General features: G+C 35.9%; 5 protein-coding genes across 11 annotated transcripts; 2 read left to right on the top strand and 3 right to left on the bottom strand.

Moving 5' to 3' along the window:
- Nucleotides 1-996: 996 nt before the first annotated feature.
- LOC110847788 (serine/threonine-protein phosphatase 6 catalytic subunit) lies at nucleotides 997-4,617 on the bottom strand. Its single transcript, XM_022094785.2, has 12 exons — nucleotides 4,389-4,617; nucleotides 3,867-3,938; nucleotides 2,951-3,707; nucleotides 2,776-2,874; nucleotides 2,553-2,648; nucleotides 2,404-2,470; nucleotides 2,198-2,338; nucleotides 2,057-2,105; nucleotides 1,939-1,969; nucleotides 1,587-1,857; nucleotides 1,419-1,482; nucleotides 997-1,348 (listed from the first exon to the last, which is right to left on the bottom strand). The coding sequence occupies exons 4-12, from the start codon at nucleotides 2,848-2,850 to the stop codon at nucleotides 1,222-1,224; spliced, it is 921 nt and encodes a 306-aa protein (XP_021950477.1). The 5' UTR covers nucleotides 2,851-2,874; nucleotides 2,951-3,707; nucleotides 3,867-3,938; nucleotides 4,389-4,617; the 3' UTR covers nucleotides 997-1,221.
- A 148-nt stretch (nucleotides 4,618-4,765) lies between these two features.
- On the top strand, nucleotides 4,766-10,319 carry LOC110847786 (protein vav). 3 transcript variants are annotated; one of them, XM_022094781.2, is made up of 18 exons: nucleotides 4,766-5,239; nucleotides 5,369-5,544; nucleotides 5,644-5,718; nucleotides 6,193-6,298; nucleotides 6,509-6,673; nucleotides 6,752-7,003; nucleotides 7,092-7,211; nucleotides 7,286-7,411; nucleotides 7,498-7,553; nucleotides 7,618-7,705; nucleotides 7,886-7,906; nucleotides 8,062-8,082; nucleotides 8,215-8,363; nucleotides 8,479-8,581; nucleotides 8,684-8,914; nucleotides 9,014-9,339; nucleotides 9,482-9,625; nucleotides 9,712-10,319. In XM_022094781.2, the coding sequence occupies exons 1-18, from the start codon at nucleotides 5,039-5,041 to the stop codon at nucleotides 9,842-9,844; spliced, it is 2,493 nt and encodes an 830-aa protein (XP_021950473.1). In that variant the 5' UTR covers nucleotides 4,766-5,038; the 3' UTR covers nucleotides 9,845-10,319. The 3 variants fall into 3 exon arrangements, with proteins under 3 accessions (XP_021950473.1, XP_021950474.1, XP_021950475.1); XM_022094782.2 differs by lacking the exon at nucleotides 6,193-6,298 and adding an exon at nucleotides 5,790-5,886; XM_022094783.2 differs by lacking the exon at nucleotides 8,062-8,082.
- Nucleotides 10,244-12,639, bottom strand: LOC110847787 (torsin-1B). The gene is made up of 7 exons (XM_022094784.2): nucleotides 12,226-12,639; nucleotides 11,883-12,136; nucleotides 11,582-11,803; nucleotides 11,348-11,397; nucleotides 10,957-11,260; nucleotides 10,743-10,881; nucleotides 10,244-10,639 (listed from the first exon to the last, which is right to left on the bottom strand). Exons 2-7 carry the CDS (start codon nucleotides 12,103-12,105, stop codon nucleotides 10,474-10,476), a joined length of 1,104 nt encoding a protein of 367 aa, XP_021950476.1. The 5' UTR covers nucleotides 12,106-12,136; nucleotides 12,226-12,639; the 3' UTR covers nucleotides 10,244-10,473.
- LOC110847339 lies at nucleotides 12,556-14,512 on the top strand. 5 transcript variants are annotated; one of them, XM_035849557.1, is made up of 4 exons: nucleotides 12,556-12,691; nucleotides 12,758-12,873; nucleotides 12,949-13,678; nucleotides 13,785-14,512. In XM_035849557.1, exons 3-4 carry the CDS (start codon nucleotides 13,059-13,061, stop codon nucleotides 14,368-14,370), a joined length of 1,206 nt encoding a protein of 401 aa, XP_035705450.1. In that variant the 5' UTR covers nucleotides 12,556-12,691; nucleotides 12,758-12,873; nucleotides 12,949-13,058; the 3' UTR covers nucleotides 14,371-14,512. The 5 variants fall into 5 exon arrangements, with proteins under 5 accessions (XP_035705450.1, XP_021949961.1, XP_021949960.1 ...); XM_022094269.2 differs by having other exon boundaries at nucleotides 12,758-12,948; nucleotides 13,068-13,678; XM_022094268.2 differs by having other exon boundaries at nucleotides 12,758-12,948; nucleotides 13,039-13,678.
- Nucleotides 14,513-15,409, bottom strand: LOC110847340 (protein Dr1). The gene is made up of 2 exons (XM_022094270.2): nucleotides 15,047-15,409; nucleotides 14,513-14,960 (listed from the first exon to the last, which is right to left on the bottom strand). The coding sequence occupies exons 1-2, from the start codon at nucleotides 15,261-15,263 to the stop codon at nucleotides 14,677-14,679; spliced, it is 501 nt and encodes a 166-aa protein (XP_021949962.1). The 5' UTR covers nucleotides 15,264-15,409; the 3' UTR covers nucleotides 14,513-14,676.
- Between the last annotated feature and the right edge of the window lie 22 nt (nucleotides 15,410-15,431).

Raw genomic sequence — 15,431 nt, 5'->3', positions numbered from 1 at the left:
GTTAAGTGTGCCTCCCGTGACAAAGGTGCCCAAAAATCGCTTTCACTCTAGCTTTCACTCATTCAAAACCACGCCAAAAATCCAATTTTATTCCGATTTTCAAATTTCTTTCACCATTATACTCCCAGATAGTTGCTTTCTTATTTCCAACATCAAACTCAACTTTTTTGATGATTATTTCGCAGGCATGATTTGTTTTGTTGATTATTACAACAATGCTCATTCAGAATTTTAAATTTTAAAAATACTAAGAATTTCCAAAAGTTGAGTTTGATGTTGGAAATAAGAAAGCAACTATCTGGGAGTATAATGGTGAAAGAAATTTGAAAATCGAAGTAAAATTGGATTTTTGGCGTGGTTTTGAGTGAGTGAAAGCTGGAGTGAAAGCGATTTTTGGGCACCTTTGAGTGGGTGTGGCGGGAGCAAATGTGGCCATGGAATCAAACCACTTCAGGGTTGTTGTACATTCATGGGACACTACAACATCTCCAAAGGGCATCGAGATCTGGGAGTTGATAGTACACAACCTCCCCTCCTTAGTCGCTATCCATTCTCATCCTATCTGGAGAAAGAAGGAGAAAGAAATCCATCCTTAGAGGACAAGGGGTGCAGATTATGGTGTGGTGGCCACTGGTGACTATAGGTTAGGAGATCAATTCTATTCACAATATCTGAATGACAGCTTACTTACGTTTACGTAGGAAGGTCGACTGCAATGTGGGGATGTGAAACCTTGTTGTTACTTCATCAAGGTGTCTTTTTAAAGTAAATTGACAGTGCATGCTTTCCTGGTTTTCCACACCACCATAAATAACCATTAATTAAATTAAAAATCGTGAGTAGTTTCTACTCAACTCGTTGCTCTGTAACTATATTTATTGCACAACCCTATTTTTGGTCAACGCTTTCTTCATGAAAAACTCACGTCTAGATCCGAATCCAATTCCAATCTTAACATCGTATATTACAAATGCAATATATACGAGCAGTCAATTGTTCAATGTTGATAAAGTCATATTAAGGGTTTATTCATTTTTATGTAAGTTTTAGTGCAACACGCCTAGGCCAATATAACCTACAGAGAAAGTAAACACGTTTTTCTAATAAATAAACGATAGTAATAACAATAAAATGAGATTTTTAATTATTTTTTTTGGTAATTGATGTAACTAGTATGTATAAATATCCCCTCGGCGTGTATGCATGTTAGAAATATTATCATTAAAGAAAATACGGACTGGCATTAGTTTGAGGAATTACTCGCTCAGTATCAGGGACGGCATGAAAAATTTTTGGGACGGGACGTTCGCCTTTCGTGCACTGCAAAATTGCTGCAACGTTCCCACAACTGGCAATACAAAATTATTATTATTTACCAACTGGCTGAAATGCGTTTGCAACGAGTTAGATATACTCACCGGTAACAATAGTTTGGAGCAGACCATACGGTAACGACTTTGTCGTTAAACCAATATTTGTACCCTGAAATAAAATCAAAAGGAAATAAGTAAGTGACCTTACGTAAACTAATTTAGATTGCAATTGACCAATTTTGCCTAGATTGTGGGTGTATAGATGTATTGTACCTTCGTTGACAAGTTGATGAGCTCGACACACCAAAGAGAGTGAGTTGATTTGCAGGAAATGTTCTGCCACTTTCACACCAAATAACCAGCCAGCTCCTCGTGGACTCGTTGCCCAAGCATCAACATTTTCTTCTGGATCCGACCAAACCAGGTCGCAAAAGGCGCCTTCATGAGGGATTTCACGCCCACGGTCAATAGTTCGGATTTGATCAAGAGTTTTAATTTCAGGAGAAAGTCCGCCATGCACACATAAAATTTCATCGTCTATTAACTGCAACAAATTGTGGTTGTATTTACATTATTAAATCATTAAAACACAGGCATTGTAATTCAATTTGATATATGTACTCACAGCTGCGATGGTTAATAGATCAAAAACCTCACTATATAAAAGGGGAATGAGTTCTTTTTAATTCAACAGATTTAATTAAGAAACAAAAAGAATAAACGCATTTTGATTCTAAACAAACCAGCAAGTTTTCCAGGCATTGGCATTTCCATATTTTGTAAGGCATTCATCTAGAATACGAAACAATCAGTCAAACAACTGGCCACTTAACAAGCTATTAGATAATTATGCAGTTTGTAAAGTACAGTGTAGCCCTACTCACCATAAAATCCATAAACTTGAGTAATCTGACGAGACTCGTGATTTCCACGAATTAAGACGATACGATCAGGATACCGAGCCTTTAAGGTCAGGAGTCTGGTAAATGTTTCAAGGGAATAATACCCACGATCCACATAATCACCTAAAAACAGTATATACAAATAATAAAATAATTTGATCAAAATTACTATCATATTTTGACTATACCTAAAAATATATAGCTCGTGTCTGGGACTTCGCCTCCTGTTCGAAACAATTCTTCCAAGTCATAGAACTGTATGCATGAGATGACCCGTAAACAAAACATACTGGGGAAAAATACATGTGTCCTTAGTACAAATTAAATTACAAATTACCTGCCCATGAATATCACCACAGATTGTGACAGGTGTGGAAACGGGTTGAACGTTACATTCCTCGATAAGAATCCGAGATACCAAATTGCAGAGTTTCTACAAGTAGCAAATAAAATATTTATTACTTAGGGTCCTTTACTCTGCACTACTGTATGTGTATAGATTGTTTGTACTTTAAAGTTAATATAAAAAATAATTACGAAGGTTCAAATAAAACTCGAACCTTTAAATGATTTTCTGGAAGATATTTGCAAGTTTTGACAATTGAGATCCACTCATCTAATTCGGCTTCGTTCATGTCGATTGCTTCCTTGCGTGTACCCTAGAATTATTGTAAATACAAATGTGTTTGTCAACTTGGCTAGTCACTAAACTAGCAAAAAAACACTTGATCTTACTTTATGTCAGATTAGACTGATAATCTTCCTAAATCGTGTGTGTGGCAGTTTTAATAAATAATAAATTGATGTAACAATTGAAATATTCCACTTCACCTCTAAATAAGATTGAAGGCTTTCGCTTCAACTGGCTGGATAGCTTCGTTGGATTTCTTTGCAGCACTTCAATTTCGTGGAGTAGTTGAGACATACAGTGGAGTACACTGACACACGCATCGGTTCGTATCGCATCACATCACATCGCATCATGTTGTAAATTTTGTAGTAATTAACATATGCAAATGCCAATTAAAATTTCAGTATATATTAATTTTATTAAAGTGAAATGGAGAGAATACAAGCAATCTTGAAGGTGAACACTTCCTCCGAAGTGAAATTTTCACTTTGCTACGCTGTCATAAAGAGTCATGAAGGGATTCATGAACCTCTTGTTCCTCTAGCTCTTTATCTACTTGTCCCAGGTAATGCTGTGTCACTTCGACTTGTAGTCGCTTTAAGTCCCCTTCCAAAGTTGTAATGACTTTTTGAGATTGTTCGCAAGCCGTGAGAAATTGTTTAAGTTTATCATAGGACAGCCTAGCATTGGTAGCTTTAGACATATCATCTCCGTTTTCAAGGTCCTCGTCATCATCTAGCACCTTCCGTTTGGTAGAAGGATCCTTCGACGATGAGAGGAGCAAAGATTCGCCACTGATATGATTCTTAATGCCCTCGCGTAGTTCCTTGTCAAAATTTGCTACTGAATGTCGTCCAGAATCTAGGAATAATGATACATATTTATTGCTAGTGATACACTACGACAGTACAACAATAAAAACAGATTGCATTTAGGCTTGCAGTTACTGCATATTGGATTATTGTTATTGATTATAATTTTGTTATAAAATTGCACTACATGCAAAGTGTGCAAACTTACTATGTTTTTCAATAATAGCTGCGAGTGTAATTATGGGATCGTCATCCTTCATGTTCCCAATATCTTCAAGAACTTCTCGAGAAAATAAAACATTTAATTAATTATGATTTTTCGTTATTAAATGCAAAGTTCACGGAACATGATGAATTATAATATTCCTCGTAAAGTGGTGTTTATGCTTTCCTAGTATGACTTTTGTTGAAATGACGTTTTTTTGATTAGCTTCGTGTCGTCCGTCCAAACCTCTTTCTTTCATTTGTGTTCGCCCAGACCTTGACCAGAAAGTGGCTCCTGTGTCAGCCGTTTGTCAAGTGACGCAGTTCCACTGGTCATCGTTTAAATAAATAGTTTTATAATAAAACTATTTCATAATAAAAGTTTTATTTATGAAATTTTAAATTAAATTAAATTTTAGTAAAAAAGAACGTTAGGATGAACGAAGATGTCTATGTGAAATATGAAATCATGTCGTATGCATATTTCCTCTTATTTTTTGCCACTTTCTTAGCAAGTTTAGTTTACCTTCTCGTAGGGTCGGAATTTTTGGTTTCTGAACGTCTTCCTCATTCCTCTTCTTTATGTCTCCCTTCCCAAGCAAAGATTTGAACCCTGACATTTTGGAGTAAATTAGACAAACTAACAAACTGTCCAAGAATGAGCTCCACTTAATTGAAGATAGCTTTCTTTGTAATACTTTAAGTTACATAATTTAAGTTACATTAGAAGTAAATAAGTGCTCCTGTTCGTCAATAAATAATACAAAGCTGTAAAATATGCGACAGACAGAATCATGTGGAGGAAAGTTGGGAAAAGTGGCAACTTCGCGGGTGACTATTATTGATCCTTATTTACAATTTACAATGGAACACTTTATTGTATTCCGCACAGCCTGCCTCTCTATTGCTCATTCTTTTTTTACCATTTTGTCTATATTTTGTGCAGCTTTAGTTTCAAATTTTTAATTCGTTTCCTAAATGTACAGTAGTGCAATCTAACTCTGCAGCGGTACATGGTCGGCAGCTGGTTCAGGAGAATACAACGTAATCGACAGTCGTCAACATCAACCGATAAACGTTATACGACGGTGCCACTTGGCTGGATGCACTAACTATTAATTGTTCCTCCGGCTGGAGAGGGTGTCAATTAGAGAGTAAAATTGATTGACCAGCGCCATGTGTGAAGAGAGCTGGAAAGACTGCGCCGAATGGCTGACTCGTTGTGGCCTCCTCCCCCCTGAGCACCGAGCCCAGACCTCTATCAAAGATTTGGCATATACGCTACGAGACGGAGTACAGCTCTGTCGCCTCCTCAATTGCTTACAGAGCAACGCCCTGGACCTCAAAGAGATTTCCTTAAAACCTCAGATGGCTCAGGTTGGTCAGAGCGACTCACATTCATGTGACTTTAATCTTAATCGAAGGATGCTGAGAGAGCTGACAATTTTTATTTATTTTTTACTTTGAATCTGGAGAGATAATTTAGTATTGTTTATTCTCTTCCAGTTTTTATGTCTACGAAATATCCGCACCTTTCTACAAACATGCAAAAATATATTCGACCTACACGACACAGACCTATTTCAACCATCAATGCTGTTTGATTTATCAGACTTTGGAAAAGTATTATTTACTTTGTCAAAACTGTCTAATTCACCCAAGGTTCTACAAGCTGGATTTGCGTAAGTCTGCAGTATTACCACAGACTATGATATGATTTATTTGAATAAGAAATATCCTGTGGTAAGACCTGTGACATCATTACTTTGTTCGACTTGCAGTGGATTTTCTGCCCTGCCCGATCGTGCTCCTATATTAGATGAAGAAATGTGTCAAAATTTGGAGGATCTTGTGAGGTAATGAGAATTATTTTTCTCAGGAGGGTAGAATAATTCTAGATTTGAAGAACAAAATTGAATCTTCTCAGTGAGCCACCAACACCGTTAGTTTTGCCTCAAAGGCATTTGGAAAATGAAGAGAGTATATATGAAGAACTATGCTACATAACGTTTCGAATTAAGCAGGTGTGTTTATATTTCACGACAGCACGGGAGTTTATTTTTTACTTGTCAATGTGTTGTTGTGCAAATGACCATACTTGAAAATGAATCAGCTTTGTTTTGTTCTTTGCCTCTTTTAAATATTATATTAAGATTTTTGTTTTCGAAGGCTCAAAAAGAAAATTCGGCATATTAATGGTTCATGCAATTGTCCATAAATGTTTTTATACATTTCTGTTGCGAGAATTTCGCGAGCTTTAAATTAATTCGTCAATGTGCTTTGTTAATGTTGCTTTATTTTGTGTATTATTATTTTCTGTTTGCCACCAGTCAAGAACCGGAAGAAATTTTTGAAGAGGACTATTACTCTGTGGTTGTACAAACAGAGGAGGACATTTATCAAGATTTATGCTATATTGATCGTCAAACACAAAAAGTATTATTATTTAAATTATTATTATTCTTGTTGTTCATTTTATGCGATAATTTAAATATTTTCATGCTTACGAGTAATCAAGATACAGACTTTTAACGACTTAGTTGGCCCCTTAACTGAATAATGCTTGCTGTCTTTGTGTCTATGAACTTTTAAACTTCTATAATTTAATTTAGTTTTAAAATCGTATATTGTGTGATATATTTCTAGCCACCTGTTACTCTACGAGAGAAACGGGATTATGTGAAAGGGGAGCTGTTAGAAACCGAAGGAAATTATATCGACGCATTGATGATGCTAAAAAAGAAATTCATGAAGCCACTGTCTAGTTTAATGAAAGAGGAAGACCGTAAAATTGCATTCTTTGGTATTAAGGTAATCTACCTTTTTTAATTTTAATTTGATTTGTAATAACTGCGTACTAGAAAAGTGTGTCGTACTGTTACCGAGTAGGAACTTAGTGAGATTCACACCGGATTTCTGAATGATTTAAACCGAGTCCTAACTACAACATCAACTTCAAATTCCACTGCACCAACAGCATATTCTTACAGTACCGGATTGAACAAAACGCTAGGAGATATATTCGTTCTATGGAAAGACAAATTTATCATATACGGGGATTATTGCGCTAATTTAACGAGGGCCCAAAGTATCGTAGAAGAACTATGTACGAAAAACGAACTAATTAATCAAGAAATCATGGTTTGTGAACCTAATCTTACACTCATATCTTTATAAAACTATTCACTAAATTTTTTATTTCTTTGTTTTTGTCGGTTTTTCAAATCAGCGAGCAGAAAAAGAGGCAAATGAAGGAAGGTTCAAACTTCGAGACTTGTTGTCTGTGCCCATGCAGCGCATTTTAAAGTATCATCTACTTCTTCAAAAACTACTTGACGAGACATCCATGGTTCGTTTTTTTTGCTTCGTATTTACAGCAAAAGCTTATTGTGTACAGCGTTCTACGTTATCTTTTTTTTGCAGGAACAACATGGTTATGACGAGTACAAATCCATTGAAAGAGCTCGGGATGCAATGTTTGATGTGGCAGATTTTACAAACGAAGTCAAGCGTGATAGTGAAACCCTACTTATAATTCGTCAAATAGAAGTGAGGAAATCTGCTTGATACCACATCATTATTGTCCCACCTTTTTGATGAATTGGGTATTTGATGAATATTTATAACTTTCATAGGGGAGTATTTATGACCTTAAAATGCCTGATGGAATGGAATTAAAGGATTACGGCAGGTAGGTACTCCACAGCCAAATAATTAACACTAAAGTATATATAATAGGTTTGTACATTAAATAGATCTCAAAAAGATGGAGAATTGAGAATCCGTGGGCATGATGACAATCGACTCAAGTCGCGCTACGTCTTTATCTTTGATAAAGTCCTGGTAAGCCATATGTACATACATATATATTCAAAAGCTATGCATTATTAATTTATGCACAAATTACGTTGTATGTAAATACAACGTAATGTTATAGTTGTATGAATGCCAGTAGTGTAATTAAAATAATTTGCTAATAATGAAATACTTTTCTCACATCACCACATCGTCTCAACTTTACAGTTAATGTGCAAAACAACAAGGGTAAGTGACTATTTGATTTGTACACTCTAATAACTAAAGTACCGACTACTATAGCTTTGATTAAGGGAACTTACTGTAAATATATGGCATATGCAAATTTCGCTGTAACAAACAACTTGGCTTTCTTTACTTGCATGCGGCTGGATTATCTTCAGATGATGGATAAACTTTTACGGGTAATGATTTATACTGTGACTCTTGCACATCTATTAATTCTGTATTTGGGAAGTATTTAGTTGGACTATACTAGTTATTTTTTTTTACTTGTTGGCTGGTGCACAATATATAATCATATTGTTATGTATTAGGGGGAGCAATACAGCTACAAGCATTCTTTGTGTTTGCAAGAGTATCGCGTAGAAGATGATGTTCCTGCTGGAACAATAAAAAAATCTGGGACCAGGGAGGCCCGCTGGAGTTTTTGTTGGAACCTAGTTCACATCAAGGGTTACAACGTGTAAGCACTCACTCATTATTTAATTAAATGTAATAATTCCAATGTTAAATGGGCATGTGTTTAGTGTCATTAAAAAGCTCTGATGTATGATTATTATATGCGGTCATATAAATAGGTACACTATGTATGCCCAAACAGAAGAACAGAAACGAAGGTGGATAAAATCACTGGAAATTGCTTTAACAAATATTCAGCCTGAAGAATGTCGACGGACCGATGTAAGTACAAATGTTATTTTCACATATATTAATAGTAAACTCGTGGATGTGCATGAAGCTGATGAGCTATCCAACGCATTGATTAATTCTAATTTGTTGCAGCACATGTTAACAATGCATACATTCGAAAGAGGAGCAACTTGCTCACAATGTTCGAAATTCATGAAGGGACTATTTTACCAAGGTTATAAATGTATCAGATGCGATGTAAATGCTCACCGGGAATGTATAATTAATCTTCATTCCTGTGGAACCGTTCATCCTCCGGAACTCCCCCCTCGCCCTCCATTACTTCCACTAATGAACACTAATTCGACAGACTCTACAATTACGGTAGGGTTAAGTTATAGTTAGTTATTAGTAATACGACGAAATTTACACCTACTTATATCAATAAATACTTTACTAATGTATTATTTTCAAATCAAATAGAGTCCGACAGGGTTAACATTTCCTGAAACGAGTCTACCTTCATTTCGAGTACCATCCAGCCCATCTACACACTCACCACCGCTGCCATTAAACAACGTTAACTCTCCATCCACATCCAATGGAATGCGTCTATCTATAGCCCAACCATCTCACCATTACGTTAATCTCAATCATTTAGAAAATTATCCTTGGTATGGTGGAGAAATGGATCGGGATCTTGCCACTTCCGTGCTAGAAGTTCAGCCCAATGGGACGTTTCTTGTCAGAGTACGACCTACTCTTGCGGGAGGATCAATTGGCGATGCTACGTATGCCCTGTCGCTCAAGTAAGTCTTTAATTTTTACCCCAAATTTTCAGGTCCAATCCATCCAAATCAAATTAGATCGGATCGGGCCATGAATTATCAAAAAAAGAGATCCAGCTCACCTCTATAATACAAATATAAGCCTAATAAATGGTTGCTCCAGGTGGAGTGAACAGGTGAAACACATGAAAATCCTTGTAACACCGGGCGAAAGACTATTCTACCTATCTGAATCCAGATACTTCAAATCTGTAGTGGAATTGATAAACTGGTACCAGCACAACTCATTGTCAGAGAGTTTTAGTGGGTAAGTTAATTTTTACTTGGTGTAAACATGTATTTAGTAGTAGACAAAACATAATCTACTAATAACTTGTCTTCTTTTGTCACTAGTCTTGATGCATGCTTGGAAAGATCATTCGAGAAACCCGAAGGTCCTGGAACCCCAGCAGCATTGCGATACGTTCTATCAGATTCTCCACAACACAATCCCGTTATGACTAGAATTCCTGGAACCCCATCATAATCAAACCAACATTGACAGTTCTCAAATAACTTTTACATAATACGTACATATTATGTACATACGTTTATCAATCATCAATCAATCCTCCCAAGACTCGTAGCTAGATAAATGATATTTCATATCTAAGCCAGTCTGACTACAAGAACATCGTTACCGACATTCCGCTTAATTATGATAATACTTGATTCTAACTAATTTTACTTTAGGTTGCTACCTAAATTACTTCAACGTCTACCTTATAACCACATTTTACTCAATTTAGTCCGCCATCGAGCTCTTTTTTGCATTTAAAATAACAAATCAAGCAATGCATACATAGTCAAACTCTTTCAGTATATTTCAATTCCGGATGTATCCATATGTACGTGCCAAACTCGAGCACAGTTGCTATATGTGTAGTTGTTTTTAGTCTGAACTAATTGTGTATTCATTACGACAATCTTTCACAAATATCAATAAAATCGTTAAATAAAGATTTTTCAATTCACAAATACAGACAAAATACATATACAGAATACATGAAGCGTAGAATTGATTTGGTTATTTCGTAGCACACTATTTTAAAATGGTGTTTGTCGACAACGAAACGGCTAACAGTTTGCGGTGCGTGGATATAGTAGTATTTATATTCATAGCTCGTCGTGTTCATTTTCGTTAGTTTCGTCGTAATTGAAGGCTTTCCCATACTTTTCTTGGGCGTCATAAAATTTAACAAGATTTTCCACTTTTTTGCATCCCGTTTGAGAATATAATTTCTCCAGAGGTGGCCAGTATGCCAGACTGTCGGCAATTTTCCTGTAGGACGATAGTGCATTGCATTAGAAATGTGTATCAAAAGAATATACCGAAGTGTAACTTATTTGAATTTGTACAATCGATTATGATTATTATGACTTACTCTGGATCGAGATCTGTTTTAACTTTCGCAATTTCCGCCTTGGTACAAGATATTACATGCTCTCGTTCCATAGGTAAAAAGGGAATGTAGAAATCGACAAGGACCTTATCGATTACTCTGCTTTTTGTCAGACCAGTATCTATAATCAATATGCTACCACATAAATGAAACATGAAACAGGTTTTAAGGAATAATTGTTCAATCAAATTATTACCCTTATTATTGAACGCTTCACGCTGAAGGCTACCTTCAAAATCGGTAAACCTTAAATTTTCTCGCCTTTGTCCATCTTTCCAGTTTGTATATGTAATTTTGGTAATATCACTAGCTCCGATATTGCTCAGGAAAATAAATATGGAGCGCTTAAAGTTTAATCCCTCAAACTTTTTTCCTGGATGTTGAATGAATGGTACGAGAGCGTCAAAAACCTTTGGTGGCGTTTTATCTACTTCGTCAAAGACAAACAGAGCTCTTTCGCAACGACCCACCGTCCTCAATATGTCGTCCCTGAGAGTTTCCTATTTTGATGATGCACACATTGCTGACGTAAGTATTGATAATAGAAAGTTGCACATCATCGTGTAAGTCGGATCATCAAAACTAACCTGATACTCCAACACTTTGGAAGCATTTGGGTCTGGAAAATGATAGCTAGCTGAAACAAATAGACAGAATTAGATTATAAGATTACGGACTATGATTGTCGCCTCAAACTAAAACTATTTAGCACTACATCAATCATCTACAGTTCAAGCATGCAGTACCATAATTACTACTTATACCAATTTTTAAATGTTAAAGATACATTCTTTGTGGATATTAAAAGAGACTTTTCTTACCCATGTAGAATTTGACGAATTTGCTCTCGGAACCTTCTTTGTATAAAGATTTCATAATCAGTTCTGCGAGATACGTCTTCCCAGAGCCAGCCCAACCATGAAAACTAAGGACTAGAGCTTTGTTAGAGTTCTCGTGATGCAAATGAGAACGCAAGGCGTTTAAAACAGTGTCTGCGGCCAAATGTTGTCCAAAGAACTCATTATTAAGAGTGGTTTCCAGATCTATAATTAAAATTACCAATATTATAGGTCGCAGATACATATGTGAAATAATGTAAATAATTAAAGCTTCGTTTCATACTTTTAATTGCTACATCTGGTGGAATGAGAAATGGAGATCGACAGCATTCCCATCCAATAGCTGAACATGCTGAACCAAGCATTGCTGATCCAAATTCTTTAATGTCAAGTTTTACTTGTTGAGTTGGTGTCGATCCAAAAATTAAAATTATGCCAAATATGTTTCGTAATTTAATCAGCCTAACTTCAACCATCCTAGTGTTGTGATTTACACTATGTAGCATTATCAAAAATCAATGATGACTTGATGAATATCTGATAAATAAATAAATAAATAAATAAATAAGATTAAATTTGCAATTTAATTTTGTCATTTTGTCTGCCTTTAAATCTAAGGGGCTTACCAGTCTATGAAAAATGACTCTTTTGTGGACCACAAAATAATAGTTCAATACTTTTAATAGATTCACGTTGGTACAAGTTCATTAAACTTAACATTCATTTAATAACTAGCAAAATATCACAGTGAGTTAACAGGTTGAAAATGGATGGAATTAAAAACTTGTCATCCCTTTTGGTTTAGTATTATTTGATTATTAATACTTTTAATACAGGTGACGGACAAAGAGTTAGTAAAATTTCAAATTTTGGAATATGAGATTGGAATATAAAATGACAACGGTGGGATAAAAATTGCTTTTAAAAACTTGTTCATTAAAACGTTATAACGAATTAAGTGAATCGTGATGTAAACAACAACACGGCCGCAGGTTTGGCGCACAGCTTCCGACCACGCGGGAACTGCACTTGGTTATTTTCACTTCTGCGTCGAACTGGATGGACTGGACACAGATCAGTATTTCTTAAATAGTATAATATAATCAATTTAATTAATATCTACGATAAATACATACGGTATATTTAATTATTTTTTAGTTGCAGCAATTTACGTCTGGATACCCGCAGTGAAGTTCTCAGATCCACATCATGAGACGAGTATAAACACGTCGGGACGATTCTTGTCATTTCTTGTTGATACTTTGATCACATGGGTATTCAATGCTAAGTTAGCATTGCTAACAATCAAGTTTGAGAGGATTTATCTTAATTTCTCTGCGGTGATATAGGTAAGGATTTATACACACACAAATTTGCCACGGGATTATCTTTATCGTTGAACACAATTTTTAACTGGCTCTTGTTGTACTTCGAACCAGAAAAAATATTTACAAGCTAAATGTCACAGCGTTGTCAGCAATCAGCAAATATGGAGTTAGAAGAAAATGAGGAGCTTATTGACGATGAGGATGAGGAGAGTGAGGGAGACGACAACTCTTCTTCGTCCAGCCGTGAACGTCCAACTTTAAACGTGAAAATTGGAGACACTGGTAAAACTATTGCTGGTGTCGAATCATCGCAAGTGGCCGGCTCGCCCAAAGATTTCTTTCTTAAGGAGTCTGTATCTTTGGAAAATACAAATAAAACAAACAATTTTCATCAACAAGTACCGCAAAATTCTTCCCGACCAACCAAAACATTTGAAGAGATGTGCCGACTAGAGGATTTGAAACAACGCAAGAAGGGTTATACCGGAAGTAAAACGACCATCGATGACTTTGAATTCAAATCTGCGAAATCACAGCGAAATCAAAATCAATCTAAACCTATGGATAAATCAGTTGTTTTGATTTCATTGGCAGTTGTGATTATATTATCTTTTGTAGCGTATATGTCACCAGAGTCTTCAACAGCTTCAAACTCCCAAGTGAACGGGAATATGAGAACTTGGGAAGATTCACAAAAGAAGCTGGTGTCGGATATATTGCAGCTACAAAAACAATTTCCTTCTCAGTATCGGTAAGCGTTCATAATCGATTTGACACCTAACTTTGTCAGCGAATAAGTGACCATAAATATATCAATAACTACATGTCTTCATTTATATTTCATTTCCAATTTGAAGGGAGTCGTTGATACACATCTTGAGTGCAATTGATTCTACTCTCAGCCGAGTGGTACCAAAACAGCCATCGTCTATTGTCCTTTTGGTCCCTCCGAAACTTGCGAAATCATCCTTTCCTCTGTGTTTTGCTCAAAAATTATCCAAACTTACAAATGAAATATTTTCTGAAATGAATGGTACAGATACTCCCTCAACTTTTACAATGGACTCGAAATATTTTCAAAAGTACGGCAAGGACATCACAAAAATTCACGACCAACTCAACAACTATTTCCTCAATGGTGGAAGAAGTATAATAGTTCAAGATGTTGAAAAGCTTCAGGACGAGACGCACTTGCTCGTGTTTCACGGACTTTGTGATAATTACTACGCTCCAGAGAAACGTGCCACCCTGCTCTTTATACTACCGGTGCCCCAAAATCTCTTTACCACGAGCAAATTGAACAATGGCATGGCTTCTGAATTATCATATCAGATCCTCGATCAAGGCTGGAAATCAACCACAAATGATGATTCTCGACCAGCAATGATTGCCCGTATCGCTGCATCAGTTGTGTTTTTAAATGAAGGTGATTCGTGTAACTGAGCTTTATGTAACCTCTCTTAGTTAATGCGCTAAATTCCGACCAATAAAGTAAATTTCATGGACGATGATAATGTTATGTATGCGAGTGAAGATTTTACTACTCTGTTGAATAATTTCTTAAATAATAAATATTTAAACATTATTTAAACATTGTATTGAATTTATTTCTGCCTGTACTCATTATCAACATCACAGGTCTTTGACAAAGACTCCTTGTTGACTCCGACTAAGCGAAATTACAATTAAATTCTCTGAATGTAGAAAAATGGGAAAACTTCGATCCACACACATTGTACGTACTTAAATTTAATATTCATCCTCGTCCGCGTTTGAACTACTTTGTGCAGGATTTTGAGTCGACATTTGCGCAGCCATTTGCATCATTTGCCACTGTTGTTGTTCTTGCTGGGCTTGTTCCTCCCGGGCCTTTGCGAAGAGTTCCTGCTGTTGACGTAATAATTCTTCCTCTGGGATTCCTAAATGTTCTAGTCGAGTGGATTGCCTTCTTCTCTTAGCTGCAACCTGCTTACAGTCCTCCATCACTTCTTCTGCAGAACGTCTAAAATCTCCAAACCCAAGTCGATCCAAAGCTGCGTGTTTTAATATATAAAATTAATATATTATTTTGCTAGACAGCGTTAAATTGGTTGCAAAGAATGTTTTGTTACACACAAACCTTGTAATACGTGCTCAGGAGAAATTGTTTTCTTTGTTTGTTGATTACAAATTTCATTTGCCTCTGAGGAAATAAGATGAATAAATTCTGTACAAAAATTCAGTATCAGTTCTCGAGAGTCATTTGCGACACGAATGGATGGCAAAATCTCTTTTATCATCTTGTTGAGAGCAGCTCGTGGGATGGTGAGATCTTCATCACTCTCTGGGGTAGCCATCTTAGTCGTACAATATTTTAAACACTAGTCTGACGAGGGTTCAGTAAATTGAAGTATAATTACAATTTAAAAACTTTAAACTTTTCAAGTGTGAAGTGCAAAAGCGAAATAAGAGAAAGAGTTTTATTTATATTCTGAAATAAAATTTGAATTTCCCGCAACAACACT

This window comes from Folsomia candida, unplaced genomic scaffold (genome assembly GCF_002217175.1).
Source record: "Folsomia candida strain VU population unplaced genomic scaffold, ASM221717v1 Fcan01_Sc003, whole genome shotgun sequence".
NCBI classification, from domain to species: domain Eukaryota; kingdom Metazoa; phylum Arthropoda; class Collembola; order Entomobryomorpha; family Isotomidae; genus Folsomia; species Folsomia candida.
Note: the sequence above shows the minus strand (reverse complement) of the source record. Positions and strands in the feature narration are given on the sequence as shown.